Source organism: Balearica regulorum, chromosome 4, assembly GCF_011004875.1.
Source record: "Balearica regulorum gibbericeps isolate bBalReg1 chromosome 4, bBalReg1.pri, whole genome shotgun sequence".
In the NCBI taxonomy this organism is placed as follows: domain Eukaryota; kingdom Metazoa; phylum Chordata; class Aves; order Gruiformes; family Gruidae; genus Balearica; species Balearica regulorum.
Genome location: NC_046187.1, coordinates 32533530 through 32549886, shown reverse-complemented (window position 1 = coordinate 32549886; position 16357 = coordinate 32533530). Strand labels below are relative to the sequence as shown.

At 42.7% G+C, this 16357-nt stretch overlaps 1 protein-coding gene across 12 annotated transcripts in view; it reads right to left on the bottom strand.

Moving 5' to 3' along the window:
- Nucleotides 1–16357, bottom strand: part of FAM13A (family with sequence similarity 13 member A) — a 133273-nt gene that overhangs the window by 16486 nt on the left and 100430 nt on the right. For 11 of the 12 annotated variants that reach the window (XM_075751617.1, XM_075751618.1, XM_075751620.1 and 8 more), the window contains 6 exons: nucleotides 15623–15665; nucleotides 10413–10563; nucleotides 2446–2659; nucleotides 1938–2076; nucleotides 729–810; nucleotides 370–590 (listed from right to left, as the gene is read on the bottom strand). In XM_075751617.1, the coding sequence (XP_075607732.1) occupies nucleotides 370–590; nucleotides 729–810; nucleotides 1938–2076; nucleotides 2446–2659; nucleotides 10413–10563; nucleotides 15623–15665 (850 nt within the window). The remainder of the gene's footprint in view (nucleotides 1–369; nucleotides 591–728; nucleotides 811–1937; nucleotides 2077–2445; nucleotides 2660–10412; nucleotides 10564–15622; nucleotides 15666–16357) is intronic. The other variant, XM_075751619.1, reaches the window with a different exon arrangement.

Sequence of the window (16357 nt, the reverse complement as noted above, 5' to 3'; positions counted from 1 at the left end):
ACAGATGACCCAATCTCCACAATCACTGGAAGACTCAGAATTTGCCAAAAGCCTTTGGGCATAACAACAGAAACAGCCAAACACAGGACAGTAAATAGTGCAATAATTCAGAAACGTTACTTGGAATATACAAGGATCAGAAAAAGAACACACAATGACATTCAATAAAAACCGAGCTCTGTAAAAAAAAATAAAAATAAATCAGGTACTAAAGGCAGAGGGAAAGAAACTAAAGCAAGCGAGCCAGGAGTAAAGGTTATAGACTTTGTGACAAAACATAGAAGACCACAGGGCTTTCACAAGTGACTGTGCAGCCACGAGTTACCTACTTGTACTTAAAGGCCTAAATCTCATCTGTCTACATTGTACCTTAATATCTTCAGGTCGGTTTGTCTCTGTTCGTTTTTCTTGAAGCTTCTTCTGGATAGAATCAAGGGTTGTCTCCACAGCAGGCTTGGAAGATTTATCTGACAGGTCTTGCTTCTTGTCATCATCCTTTTCGAGCTGAGAGCCGAAGCTCTTGGGGAGCGTGTTGCTCCGCTGACGCACAACAGGGCCAAGGTCTTCCTCCGATATCTTCAGTTTTGACTCTAAACAGGGATGTTTGGGGGGAGATGAATAATTTTTCTTTTTAAGATGTGACAATGACAGAATTGCTGCCTGACATCAAATTTAAATGAGGCAGCATCCAGCTGCCCCCCAAAGGTGCACCAGTGGTGGCTACTCACCTTTAAGTTGCTTTCGAAATTTGGCCAAATCATTTGTCCATTTCAGCACTTCAGGGTTGGCTGCTTTGTCGCTGTGGGAAGGCTGGGAAGAAAGAACAGTCACGTTGAATCTGCGTTAAACCAACTGGAGAGACCCACTGAAGCAAGCGTTTGTCAGAAAAGAGGTACAACATAATTTGGAGCCAGCAGAGAGCATCAGCACTGGCTTCTGAGTGGCACCTGCATACCTCTGACCAGCTCATTGCAGACCTTGCTTTAATTTTTCCAGCCCGTCACAACACTGTCTCTTTGGGGCATCATGAGATTGAAATTTTTTTTTTTTTTTTTTTTTTTTTTTAGAAAACACAAAACTTTTGATGGCAAACGTTCAGATGTAGGAGTGGCACAGAGGGGCAGATGCACATTGCAATCCTTGTACCTATTGTTTTCCAACAAGAGGGCATCTCCAAAAATCGAGGAAGCCTAGCATGAACAGTTTGACAAGTGTTAGGATGCATGTATCCACAGCAAAGGCTGCCTCACATCAAAAGATACTGAAATAACCCAAATGCTAGGCTACAACAAGCTCTGAGCATTTCTTCCAGGCTTTTCTACTGCAGGCAAGATCCTTTCAGTACAATCCTTTGTGGTTTAAATCACCAACAAAGATGCACACATGCAAAGCTTTAGTTCCTTAAAAAGCTTTCCGTGCATTGGAAGGGCATGTCAGGAATAATTATAGTACGCTGCTACTGCTGAGCAGCACTTGACTGTGGTTCCTTGCTCAGGGGTAAAGGAGGCTGCTCTCTCTCCTCTGCAATGCACTGGTGTCCTGGGATTACCATTATGCAAATGAGATGCGCAACTGTGCTTCCCATAAGCTGAACTTGAATAAATAAACAAACAGAAGTTTAACACAGCTATTCCTACACACTGACTGTGTGCTTTCGGCACAGTGTCTTAAGCACTGATCAAAATCAAAATCCTATGAGTTTATTAGCCTATATCTTGTGCTGCACTGATAGTCCACAATGACTGGAAAGGTAATTGGCTTGGTATGGATGCACATTTTCTTTTTTTGGGGCAGCAGGTTTTTTCTTCTCCTCCCCCCCCCCCCCCCTATAAAAAGCTTTCAAGCCCTCTGTATGCTTGACAGACTTCCCTGATGTCCCTTCCCTTTGTTGCTAACGCATACCTCTCCATACAAATGCTTAACTCCTAGAGACTCACTCTGTATTTCCTCTCCTCTTCAAATTTGTCCTCAAATCTCCTGATCTTTTTCTTCAGGCCCTGAATCCTCCGGGTGAGTTGTGCAGGAGTAAGGTCTTCTCTGTCATCTTCGTAAGATCCCAAAGACGAACTCCGCCTCCTGCCAAGAGCAGAGATTGCAGGAAGAGCTTATCCAAAACAGCCACAGTACATCTTCATGCAGAGAAGGCTACTTAAACTTTGTGTAAATAAAGGCAAATCCCACAGAAGTGAAAAAACTATGTTGCTACTCTGTAATAACAGAGAGAAAGGTGCTGTAACATCAACTCCCTAGATATTACTTCACAAACCCAGAAACAATTAGTTACCAAGAACTTTTCTAAAAGTACCAGTTTCCTGTCAGTAGGAGCAGAAATCCAGCACAGCATACCCATCCGGCGTATGTGATCCAAAGAGACATTGCTTGATGCAACTGTGCAAACCCTTTACAGCTGGGTGTGAGAGTCAGCACAGGCAAATCACAACCCACCTCATGAAGGAATGAGAATTGGGAGGGGAAGGAGGCACTTCTGTATCATCCAGGTACTGTTGGCTCTGCCCATAGGCGTAGAAGCGAGGGGACAGCATGGGATCGCTGTCCTCATCCAGAAGCTGGCGAATTAATCGACCGGCCTGCGGGGAAAGGCGAGCCTCATCTGAGTCTAAGCCGTCTCGCTGCCATGAGGAAAGAGCAGGGATGGGCTCTGGGAACAGTAAGACAAAGTCTGGTTTTATCGCTTTTGTTTTACATGTACGACAGACTCCAGGCAACTTTCCTAATGAACCCGTTTATCCTGGACCATGATTCCTTGTCATCAGGCATTCTCTGGGTTGTTACATGCATCTGCCCAGTGTGCAAAGCAATGCAAAGCATTGCCTGGCCACAGTGGGCACTCTACACAAACGTAAATAATCTCCTAGGTGCAACAGAAAAACGTACCCAAAAGTTGGTCAGTAATTACCATGGACTGACACCAAACAAGGCTATCACCAGACAGCACCTTTGAGGAAAAAGTTATGCTGGACAAGAGAGAATTATTGGCACGGGCAGTATAAAGGAGGCAACTGGACTACAGGAGGATTTTTTTCAGTTTCAGGATGCACAAATGCTGTAAATGAAAAGCATATTAACTGTCCTCCCATAGCCTCTGGCACTCCAATATGACCCTGACACCCACTATTGGAAATTAAAGGCTAGGAATAAACATAGGTTCTTCTAGTCTGCAAGGAAAGGGTGTCTCACATTACTACGTGTTCCACAGGGTGCCTAGCCTGTAAATTAACAATGATGGTAATATAGTCTGCGTTTCCCCCTCTTCTCTTTCACATGCAATCCTGCTGCTTAACAGTGTGGTAGAAAAGTGAAGGAAATCTTCAATCCCCTGGATGATCTAACCAGCTGGAAGTAAAAGCAATGTTCCACAGGGAGATGGTGGAGTGGGAGAGAAAGGGAAACCCAATTTAGCATTGCTGATCAGCATAGTGGAGCCCATGGAAAGCAATCGCCTCAATCTTGTGATCACTCCCTCCAGATGCCATAAGGAGTCTAACATTTTGTGTTCAGATAGTTTACTAAGCTGATTTGCATGCTCCTACTTAGCACCACAGGATTAGACAGTTTAAGAGCCAGGCTTTGAACTTATAAATCTAACAAATAGTTCTAGAGTCAAGTAACAAAACAAAAACCTTATAGAAAGCTCCCAGACCAGTCGCAGAGCTATAGACTCATTTCCTGTGCCTAGTGCATCTACTCTTCTTCCATGAAGAGAACGGGCTTTTGAAGTTATCGATTTTTGAATAAAAAACATATTGACTTTTGCTGAACAAGATTAACATTTTCATAGCTCAGAATGGACTGCATGAGGATTGCCTTACAGAACCTCTATGCTCTTTAATATTCTCCCCCCCTCCCTGTACAATTTGGACAGTGCAAGATAATCCACAATTCAGTAATGACGGGCTCAGTGGTATTTTGCTTGTACACAGCGTTAAATGATGCTCTCCTCCTCCTCCCGTCTTCCTTAGCACATGAATATAAACGTCATGCCTCTGCTTAGAGGATAGTGCCGCATGCAAGCTGATGCGTTGCTCTGAAAGGGATGGCTGGAGGTTTTTGCAAAAGAGCCTCTTGCAGGTGTTGTGATAAGCGAAGCACATACAAGCCTGGATCACAGAGGCTACTTCGACAAGGTGCACAAGTCCCAAGTGTATGTATGTAGGCTGGTTTGCCATGGATTGGAAAGCTTTTGCAGCCTGCACTTTTCTCAGTTCATTTCTGGAACAAGAGTTTTTTCTATGGTGTGTTCAACCTTGGCAGTTCCTAATATCAGAAATATTTTGCTCAAGGAATCTGATAAGAAGGAAGGTGAAACGAAGGGCAAACCCTTCAGCCAAACTGCGACACTTTGGTGGCACACGCTTCTCTGAATCTGTCATGATTTCAGGAAGGTCTTTGCAAGATCTCTTGTAGCAAAATAAAGGCTAGTAACACAAAAGGCACAACTTTGCTACATTTGACTAGCAGGAATGAAGTTAAGTGATGCATGTGATTCTTCCAGACATCTCTCTCTGCCAATTTTTGAATACACTCTCTCACCCCAAAACAGAATTTGCTCTTGGAAATTGTTAAATCACATCTTCATGGGATTTACATAGATGGAATAAACTCAGAAGAAATCACCAGCATATTTAGCAGTAACCAAATTAAGCTCCTACCACACCAGCTAACAAAGCCATTATTAATCATGCATGATGCATGTGACTTTGTCCCAAGGTGGATTTATATACCAGATAGCATGCAACATTCAGAGAATTGCAATGGCTCAAAGAGCCTCTGATCAAACCCCAAAAGACAGCAAAGCACTTTATGCAAGCTAGCAGAGACTGAGGTATGTGTACTTTCTATTTTGTTGATTTCAAAATACTGCCTAAAACCTTAAACTCGCATTCCTAAGGAGAAAGTGTTAAAAAGAAGGCAAAAAGTCCAGAAAGAAAAAATCAAATTTCAGACTTGACAGAAGAAATGGCTGCTATAGAAAATCAGCTGGTTTCAACCCTCACTCCTGGAAGGTCTGACTTGACAGGTAACTTTTCCCTTGCTGACCATAAATATTTAGAAGAAAAAAAAATCTACTCTGGACACAAAATGGCTAACCCCCCCCCGAAAGTAACACAGCAATTAATTAAAGAACATATTTAGGTACATAGAATTATGGATTTTATCTACATCAGATCACAGAGTGGACCAGGGCTGTAGTCCAACTGCCTTCTCTCTCATACTGGCCAGGTGCCAGGCACTTCAGCTGGAAGCACTGGAATTGCTGGATTGCACAAATATACAGGAACCCACTAAGCGTAAGCTGCCGCTTTTTCTGACAGTGCACAATCAATCAATTCCTGTTTAACAGAATACCTAATATCTTTTGTTATTCATTTATCCAAGATAGCTATCAAAGTGTCGAGCCTTTTCTGAAGGCTGCTAAATTCCTGGACTTAATGGTTCAGGTTTGAAGTATCTGCTGTCAGGATTAATGTTGTCACCCTTTCCCCTTTCTGCTAACTGAAGAATAAAATCTCAGTAAAGAATGTAAATGTTTTACCTTTTCTTTGCCATTGACTTGACAGAGCAGTTACGCTTATTCATCTTCTGTCTTGAACACATCTCTCTTGCTCAGAGAAAACCCTCAGTTTTCTACTCATCTCCACATTCTTTCCATGTACTATTTTTTCCCCCCAATTTTCCATAATGACAACCTTTCATGAAAATAAATATTTGGGAATATTTAACCACCATGGCTATACCAGTGCAGAGAAAGGGTGAAAAAAATCTTCTATTTCTTGGTCAGACTCTCAATGTATTTCTTTTAGGTACACCTTTGCTAAGTTGGCGTGGAAGAAGCGAAATACGCTGGTATTGAGCCCGCAGTCCTTCAGAAGTGCTGCACTCTCCCTCAAAATCCCACAACCAGCTAATCTTTCAACAAAGCTGTCAGCCATCTGCCAGGCGTTGCTCTGCAGAACTCTATAGGCGCACACGTGCCTATGGCAATACAACCTCTCCGCCAACCTGCCGCGTAGAGGGCTGGAGATATTAATGAACTTGTATCACACGAGAAGGAAGAAAGATTAATTGTATCAAACTGGTGTATTATTAGTGAGCTGACCAAAACTGACTTTTTTTTATCATTACGTTGTGTATTTGCCACAGGGTTACTGGGGGCTGCAGGGCCAACAGAGGCGAGCCCACGCACACATCCCACCTCAGGTGCAGCCGGCAGAATGCCGCAGGCGTCTCCTGCTTCCCTCTCTGCAGCCACACAGCTGATATATGCTGCCAACGCTGCGTTTACATGCCCCCGTCTGACAAACAAAGGAGGCCAAATCTTAGCTGCTGTAAACTGAAGTAGGTCTGGAGGGATTAAAAAAGCCTAAACTAATTACAACATCTGAGGTCCCAGTATTAAATCCCACTTGAAAGACCCCAGAAAGACCTCTCATAATGAAGTGAATAAAGCAATTTAAAACCCCAAAACATTCACTAGCTCAGTAACAACCTATTTCACTCATCTTATAAATAACTGTTTGAAAACATCCTTGTTTGAATACATCAGGAGGTATTCTTGCTACGAGGATCAAAAAGACTGGCCCAAATAAAGCACTACCACACCTTTTCAGTGAGTGAGATGACACATCTCTCAGCTAGCAAGCCAACTTTGTATTTTGTTTATAATATAATGTCATAATAAACAATGAAAGAATACATTTTTAAAATATCAATGCTATAAAATAAAATCAGTAAACAATGCAATTATTTGTTTCTACATATAGTAATAAAAATGCAGTGTGTTTCTTATGTTAAAGAGTGTTACACACAAATACACTGATGTATCTAAGTCCACAGTGTTAAAAAAAAAAATCTAAATCCAACTCTCCTGTTGCTATACTCTTTGGATTTTTTCATATTAATCTTTTTTTTTTTATGGGAAAGTATCAAGTCAGTGTCGAAACTATTTGTAGATCAGCTTTACCCTCAGGGTCTCAGTGCCACAATACTTGAGTTCTGAACACTGAGAATTCAAATTGTGTTTTAAACTTCTGCTTTTTTTTTTTTTTTTAAAGTTTGGAAGTTTGCAGAAAAATGTCCGCTGATTGTTTCAGAAGTGCTTGTTACCGCAAACTCTGCTTGAAATCTCATCTACAGGACTTTTTTAAAAACGTCAGTAATCAGGCGACGTAGGCAGCAATCACACGCATCGCATCGATTTACTGAACTGCCTGTTCAGCTCCAAGCTGCTGACAGGGCCAGCCGCTCTTACGGAGCGCAACATACTTCCAGATTTTCCTTGAGGGCAGGATAGCAAGTTCTGGGCTTGAATTAGAAACATTTGGTAAGAAATCTGCACAATAGCGTTGGATTGTGAGAGAACACTCTGTCCTCCTCGCTCACAGCACTCGATTCAAATGTAATCCACAACAATTAAAAACCTTTGCTATGGAAGTAGCTCTGAAAACGCTTGCTCGCAAGCTGTCGCAGCGGGCACTGACTGACCAGCTTAGCGGGCAAGCCCAGCAGTCAGACATCCCAGCTCAGTTCACACCCAGCCTGAGAATAAAACTATTTGATTTGCACCCGTCAAATGCACGCTAGTAAAATACTTCTCTCGGACCATGGGAAATGCACCTAGGCTACATGTTCAGCACTGGAATTTGGCTGGCGGACTGCTCACACCCTGCGTACTACATCAATAGCCTGACGATTACTACACGTACGCCCCTACAGGTAGCAGGCAAGGCGGATGCAGAAAGCGGGCACATGGCAGTGTGAGCCTATGCACTGGAGGAAGCAAATTTCTCTGTCCTCTCTCCGTTCAGCTTTAGGTAAAGGGAACGTAGCCCGGAGAAGTACAGCAAATCTCTCTGATGGTGTACAGATTTCACTATGCGGTGAACCTTAAAAAAACCCAAACAATCTGGTAAAAATTACTTGTAGCATAACATAAAAGGCAGAAGGCCCTGCCAGCTCACCTGGCAGCAGTTACCACAGTTCTGTGCCCCTGAATGAGGGTTTTTAAGGCAGCTCTGTTCTTAACATGATGGAGAGTCTGAGTGACAAATAAAAGCTAGTCAATGGACAAGGTTGTTTTGCATAATTCTGTGCCCATTCTTCAAGGCCCTTTCCTAACTTGTGACTGGAGGCAGTGACAGCTACAGCTGAAGGCAACCCCTCAACCTGTAATTGTTCTCATTTGTGAAAGGCCCAGCAGTTGCCCTGGTCACTAGATGCTCTGTATCTCCTGCAGTATGATACAGAGGACCCTGACCCCCAAAAGTCAGCTCAACCATGTCCTGGAGGAATGGGTAATTTCCTGACAGATGCACCCACCAAATTTGCTAGAGCAAAGCAATAAATAACTCCATGTTACTCCATTTGGAGGCAGAGCCCTTCCCCTTTTCACTGGGCATGCAACCAGAGCTGTGGCACAGATCCTGAAGAGACGTGTGAAGGTTTGAGTGGCTCAGGCAGGCAGGGGAAGGGAGGATGCCCTGGCTCCTAGAGCTGTGGATGAGCGGTACAACCCTGCCTCACAAAGCCAGTCTCAACGACAGGCTCTGCCGTTAGCTGCAGAAGCAGTCTGAGAGTTGACATTAACGTCTTCCCCTTCCTGGCTGCTGCGAGCTTGATTTCACATCCACTGCTAGGAAAGACTCAGTCTTTCCTTGCTGAGATGCAGAAGGCACCATTTTGCTGCTCTTTCATCTGCGCCAACAAAATGGTGATTCTAGAAGGCAAGTATTTTAGATGACATCTTGCTCACCCCAGACAACTGATTCTTTTGCAACTGCCCACCTCCTCCTCTTGTGAAATACATGTGAACAGAAGGGAGGAAGGAAGAAAGAACCAGAGAGAAGCACTCTTCAAGCAGTCACACGTGCTCACAATCCTGTTTCGTATTTGCAGGGTGAGAAAGCTAGAATCCAACATAAGAGCATGCCTACAAAGAGGGAGTTGTACCAGAGATGCAACTTATTTCATACGATGGGAAAGCCTCTGGCAGACAGAAAGGAGCTCTGTTCTCCTTTTCATGCATTCATATGACTCCCATTAGCAACCCAGGAAGACCAAAAAAAAAAAAAAAAAAAAAGTCATTAATTTCAAAGGTTCACATGATGGCTGAAGCCACACATCACCTCTGAGAACACAGACGTGCTCACCCCGGCTCAAGACCCTGCGGGGCACTGCTAATTAGCATCTCAGCAAACACATAAGGCGGCCAAGGCCTCCTGGGAGCCCTTCCGTGGTGCTTTGATCAGCCATGCTGCACGCGTGGTGATACCACCCAGGGAATCCCCGCCTAGCAAACAAGTGGAGAAATTCTTTCCTGTCCATGGTGACTCGTTGCCTGGCTGAATCAAAGGCTGCGGGTTTTCTTTACTCATGCCTGAAATGTCACAACTACTCCCCTCCTAGAGGGAAAGGCAAAATATACTAGGTCACGTACACTGTGGAGGCAGGAGCAGAGAACTTACCTTCTTAGTGATCCTCAGAGATCGGTTTTTTAGAGCAATAAATTAGTTACATATTTTCCCTCTCTTGCTTTATTAAAATACCATACTTGCATTTTCCTGTTTCTTCCCTGTCAAAGCCCCTCTTTCACTCCTAAAGCACAAACTAACAGAAGAATTCTTGCTTGTACACAGAGACATACTCAGTAATTGGAAAAGGGTTTAATCCCAGAGGTGCTGGACACTTTCAATTCATCAATTTCAAATGAAATTGAGGGTCATGGCACCCACAGAATTCCCCCAGATTTCCCACTCTTAAGTGAGTGAGCGCAAACAGTCAACCAAGCATGCACTTTGGAGATGAGAGCTAAGAAACACTATTAAAATAATTTAAACCATATGCAATTTAACACTGCCGTTTGAGCTGGTGATCAGAATTTTTTCACAGCATACAAAAAAATTGTTTGTAAGAGCCATCAAAAGACAGAGTAGCAGATAGACAGCCTTTTTTTCCAGCTGTGCTTTTCAGATTCAAATAATTTTTTCCAAATAGTGATTGAAGTGGAAGAAAAGGGAGAAAGAAGGAAGTTCCTTTTAGTCTGTGAAATATCCAGTTTCTTTGAAGTGTAAGGCAGTCTAGCTTAATACTCGAGTGACCAGCCACCAAGAAATAAGTTATCCTGAAACACACAGGGACTTCACAGTACTAAACAGCACATGAAAATAACTTCAAGAATAAAACAATTAATTTTCTTCCTCTAAGTGACAATTAGACTTGGTACCCATCCAGCATTTCACTTCCCGTTTCTTCAAACTTTCAGTTCCATACTCAGGACAAAATTGCTTTCCTGTTGTTTTTGGCAACAGAACACAATCACAGAAAGATATACCCAGCCCACTCAGGTTTCCCTCTCTCTCGTTTCACTCATACAACCAGCTATCACATAATCCTACCTTCCCAGTTGTTGTCATCACACAGCGCTGTCAAATCCAGCCGAGGCACTTCTGACACAAAGCTCTTTTCCTGATCATCAGCATCTTGATTTCTTTGCAGCTTGTTTTCAGGAATGCTTGGATGCTCTTGAATCTTCATACTTGAAGTCAGCTATATTCCCATACACCCACAGAAATAAGAGAGAAAGGAAAAAAAAAAGTTTCAGGAGGCAGAGGAGGAAAAAAAGCCCTGCAGTCACAGCAGCAATAAGCTCACGCCTTTAGCTAAAAAGATTCAAATAAACAGACCCTGACGTTTCCAGCTCCAAATCCAAATCCCCTGCTCGGTGACCCCTACGTACTAATTGCTCACTCACACCACTAAAAACATCCGTCCATCAGCCTTCCTTGAATTTTTCCTTCTCTAGAAGACCACTGCAAGTTCCCGAGACTGCCTGCCCTGACAACTGCATGCAGCTGAAAAAGCCTCCAGGAATCAATTGGGATGAAAAGGGAGGGAGGAAGGCAGGGAGAAAGGGAGAGAGAGAGGGGCGGCTGCATACACTTCCTACAGGAGTGCAACTCCTTGGAGAAACAACAAAAACGCTGCTGCTGTTGTAAGGCTGTAGCAATATGGTGTCTTCTAAAAAGCAAGCACCGGAGCTCCTGAGGTAGCAGCCGCAGACAGCAAAGCAGTGCAGGCTCTGTACATGAATGCTCTCATGCAGGCTGTGCTGGCTCAGATCAATTAGTGCCAGCTAAGCTGTGCTGGCTGCACATTCCCCGATTTCCTGTGGTTGTTTTCTAGCTGGGCGTGGGGAGAGCAGAACTATTTATGGAGGAGCTCTGGGTATTAAAGCAGTGTTGCGCAAATCCAAATGGCAGTGAGGTTTGGCATCTCAGCTGGAAGCAGTGTGGACTCTGGGAAAAAGCCAAAAAATTCACACAAGCATCCAATGACTTAGGGGAAAAAAAAAAAAAAAAAAGAAAAAAAAAGCAGAATGCTGTCAAGTAAATGATTCATCATTTAATACTACCTTGAAGCAACTGCTGTTTGTCTCACCACTATGCACCCCTGCACATACACACGTCATGTGCATTTATGCAGAAATCACTGCCATTCCCACAATCCAGATACACAGTGTGCGTGTCTGTAATAGTGCTTGATGACATGAGCAGTTTTGTCACTCTAAAATAAATTAGCTGTAACCTCACAGAGGGCAGTAGGGAAAAGGAAGTGTAAAGCATGTACATAAACATATAGTGTGATATGTATAAATCAACCCATGAACACAGAGCTATCCCAATAGACAGTATTACATTACTACATAAACTATTTGATCTTGGTAAGAACAGCTCAGGCGTAATTCTCCCAAATATAGTCTAGCAGGTAGTCAACATGTAGCTTTCCCCCCCGCAGGTATTTTGATAATCTAGTTAGCAATCTGCATATGCTGATGTGTGAAGAAAATGGGCCTAAAGAAAATAACCGGTACATTTGGACGTATTTTACTTGTGAACTCAGAAGTATGGCCAAACTGTACTAAATTAATATCCTTAGTACATGCCACTACAGCACATTTAATTTTTCATCTGCTTAAAGCTAATGATGTGTTTGTTTGGTTTTTTTCCCCTTTGAGCAGAGAAAAATAAGTAAGTAAGCTTCATGTAGAGAGGGAAAAAACCTACCTAGCAGACAAATCATATGTATAAATGTTTTTATCTGGATTCAGTTCCATCAATCTCTGCAACTGGACAGGGTGCTAGATAATTTCATCTAAGTTCCCCTTCCCACGAAAGGTTGGACTAGGTGATCTTTTGAGGTCCCTTCCAACCTGGGCTGTTCTAAGGTTCTAAAAACCTGAGTGATGAACACCCTGGTATTTATAAAGAGTGTTCTGCATTGTATTTGTATAAGGTTTGTACTTCCTTTTCATTTCAATAAATTGTCTTTATGAAACTTTATAACAAAAGGAAACACTAGATGACAGTTTGCCAAGCATTAATAACTCGTACAGCTTGACACTAAATCTGATTACCAACGTGTTTATTGCGAGAGCTGTACATGGAAAAATGCTAATTCACCATTCAATATCTTTTAAGCTGCTTCCAGGTTGGGAGGACTTAAATATTTCTTTAAGGCCCAGTAACAAATTTCTTGCCAGGATCTAAATAGTCAGTGTGCATTACAAACAGAAAGACTGGTCAGGGGCCAGAAACAGGCAGTCTTCTACATTTACTAAAGAACAAACTGTACCAGTTGATAAACTGCATTTAAATTGCCAGCACGGTATTTTAAGGCTGAAAGAAATAAAGCATTAAGTTTCAAAATAGGTGCTATTTTTAATAACATCAAGAAGTGTGAAGACAGGAACTTATCTAGATTTTAACAATTTCAAAGGTAAATACCATCTCGTCACCACCACGGACACTGATTACAGAGTTAAATGCCTTTCTATGAAGAGTGTACAAACTCCTGACTTGTTAAGACTCTTAAAAGATATCTGCAGCAGATATAAGAGCACTTCCCAGATGGGTAAACATTTCCATTACAGATACATTAGAAAGATCATATCAATGTCATCTTCTTTCTAAAGTCACTTCAGGGGTTGGAAATATTTAAAAGCTGTTTAAAAACAGGCCCGTGCTGTGCCTGCAGCCAGCTGCTCTCCTTTCCTTGCTTACTGATGTAGCCTCTAATACAATGAATAAATCATTAGGCGTTCTGAAGAACAATGGTGGTACAAACCCAGGAGACTCAAGAAAGCAGATGTGTAACTTTCTTTGTATTAACGCTCCAAACCCATAGAGTGGTAGGTAATTCCATATTCCCATCACTTATTTTCCTATTTGATTTCCTGATGCCACCAGTTGCCCACCTCCAGGACAAAAATCAAGGGAGAACTACTGTGCTTTAGGTATGAATGTGCCACAATTTCTTACAAACCAAAGGGGCAGCTCAGTAGCAGCTGGCAGTCACTGTGCACTGCGGATATTACATAAATGACCACAAAAAGATCTTCAAACCAGGCACTTGAGTTCTGCTTTTCAGAAGCTGCTTCTGCAGTCAGGCTTTGCAGGTACCAGTAACTACAGATCTAAGTAACTCGGGGATAAGTCAGCTGCTTTCATTCTCCCTGCTCCAAAGGAGAGTCAGCATAAGGATTAGCTCAAGCAGCTAGAAATAAATGGCAACAAAAAGATCTTTGAATTCTGATCAGGAAGTTGTATTCTGCTTGATTACATGTGGATTCAAATCAATCTCATTTAAAAGACTTGCTTCCTCTACATCTGATCATCCATTACAACCACAAGCAGGAAGCATCCTTAAGCACCTCTGATGCAAGAACGCAGCCCTTCTGCCGCCTTATGCCTGAGTCACGCCAATCCCCCTCTACACTTGTTGCCATGTTGGTGTGAATCTGAAACACCCTTCCCTTATCAAAACATGGGTACTAGAAACCTGTGTTTTTCAAATTCCAGTCTACATCCTGGAGCTCAGCTACTTCCAAGGGCTCATTATGAAGGCTACAAAAGCACTGAAGTCATTTGGGACACGTGTTTCAAGGTATTTTTCCACCTCACAGAGACCCGAGTCTGCACAACCAGTAGCTATGGCAAATTCCAAATACCTTTCCTAATACCTTCAGACTGGAGACAGGGTAGGAAAGAGAAAAAACTAAGTCCCTGTCCCTTCCTCATCCTGAATGAGTTGTTTGTTACAAAAGGTATGTCTTTAAGCTGCCCTAAGCAAAAGGCTTATAAGGGACAAGGAATGTAAAACTACCCTGCAGGAATGTTACATTTTCTTGACCTTGTAATTCCTATATAACACAATCTCTGGGTTAAGGCTACATCTTCTCCTGCAGTTAAAATTCTAAATTTTAAAACTCTTCCTAAGGAGAAGCTTATTTTAAGATTATGATTTCATATTCAAATATACCTCCTCCAGACTAATTTAAAAGCTTAATGGGAGTATTGTGTGGCATAGCAGTGACAGCACCATCTCTACACACAGGCCAGTACGTGAGGAACAAGGTGTTGCAAAATCCACGCTCTGAAAAACACAACAGCTCACGAGCAAGTGCGGGATCATTGGGGATTACTGACCCACTGGGAGCAAAGTAGGAGATCCATCTAAGCCCAGTCAGAGCAGCGATGAAAGGCAGCACTGAACACCCCTTACAGGGGTTACATGTTTCAGTGTCCCATGAACTTCTCCAGCTACAATACAGCTGTTCAGAGCCCAGCTGTTAGCAAATAATCTCTTTTACCTTTCCTGCTAGATGGAAATAATACCTACCAGAAATGAAGTCTTTCAAAGGCAATAATGCCTAGCAGGTTTTCTTTAAAAAAAAAAACCAACAAAACAAACACAAGGAGGCTAGTTTAAAAATACTGTCAGCCCTCACTTAACTCCAGACATCCAGAGAAACCAGACATTGTCCTCAGCTGTTTTACTGTGCTCCTCTAAAGTGGGTGCACAGCTGCGGGAGAGGTGCCTCAGATAACTCTCCCTAGTATTGTAAATGCTTGGTCATCTAGAGGTGTTTCTAGCAAACCCAAATGAACCAGTGACTGCAAAGGTGTTCACCTAACCCAACCCCAATCTTTGCTTTGCTGAACAGTTAGATGAAAAAACCCCGTAAAGCGAACACAGGAGGTGGGTGTTGAGCAGAAATGGAAAGTTGGGGAAAAATCTATTGCTATCAATCTCCCCTCCTGACATCCATCCCAACCACCAACCCAGAGAGAAGTAGGAGATGCTCCAGTTTTCTAAGACAAATGGATCACAGACACGTATGTTCAAAGGCAACAGATTGCATTGGGAAATCATAAACAAAAGACCAAATGATTTTAGAGAATCAAGAGAGACAAGCTAATCTTACTACCCTGGGAGATAACCAGTCACACACCCTGTTTGCAATGATTAATAATGGAACTTGGCATCACTTAAACCGAAGTGCTGACTTCAGTGACGCCTTCCCTTTTTGGCAAGGAGGGAACGAAGGGACTGAAGCAGATGCTTTCAGACTCCTCAGTGGTTCAGAGGCTCCCTAAATTATGTAAATAAAAAGCAGAGGGAAGGGAAAGAAAAAGCAAATGCTAACTCCATTTCTCTGGGAGAAACAAAGTTTCACAGGACTATATGCCTAGCCACTTGCTTCTACTCAATAAAAAGCCCATTTAGAGACCACAAAACTGAAACACAAAAACCAAAAAATACCAACCTGAGAGTGCCTGAAAAAAACCTCATCATTTTCACTTTCTTTGCTACAAAAAAAACAAAAACAAACCAACATATTACAAATACAAAACCAGATTTGTCTTGTAACAAAAACAAGCAGGACTTCTGCACACATAGGTTTTAGATTCTTGCTACTGCTGCACACCTACTAATTAATTCACTAAATGAAGGGACACTCTGGGCTGCAGCACTTCAGGCTGCTAAAGTATGTATTTTTGCTTCCTCTCAGGAGCTATTTGTGAAAAATATAATGTCATTTAATTCCAGTGCCCTTAATGCAAACCACTACAACGCTCCCAACAAACATAACTGTGGAGAGAAATTGTCATCTCAGGCGAGCAGAGTGGGGCTGTACTGCTCTCACAGAAGAGCGAAGCACAAAGAAAAGGGCTGGATTCCCAACCCAGAGGCCAGGTGAGGCAGGCCCTGCAGTCCCCTCTGTGGAGCATGCTGGTTCAGGTGCTTCACAGCTGACTTCTTTTCAAGTCTGCACCATTAGCATCCTCAGTGCCATTCCTAACAGATTGGAAGAAGAGACTTGGTGGCGTATGCTGCTGGGCAGAGCCCGCACAACATACGCAGCGTCTCCATACAGTTCTACTAACATGGTGGGTAATGCTGCTCTGCAGCATAACGAAATGTCACCCTCATAGTCTGTGGTGGAAGATCTCTTAGGCTGTATTACAACCACAGGGAAAATAAAACATACATAAACATA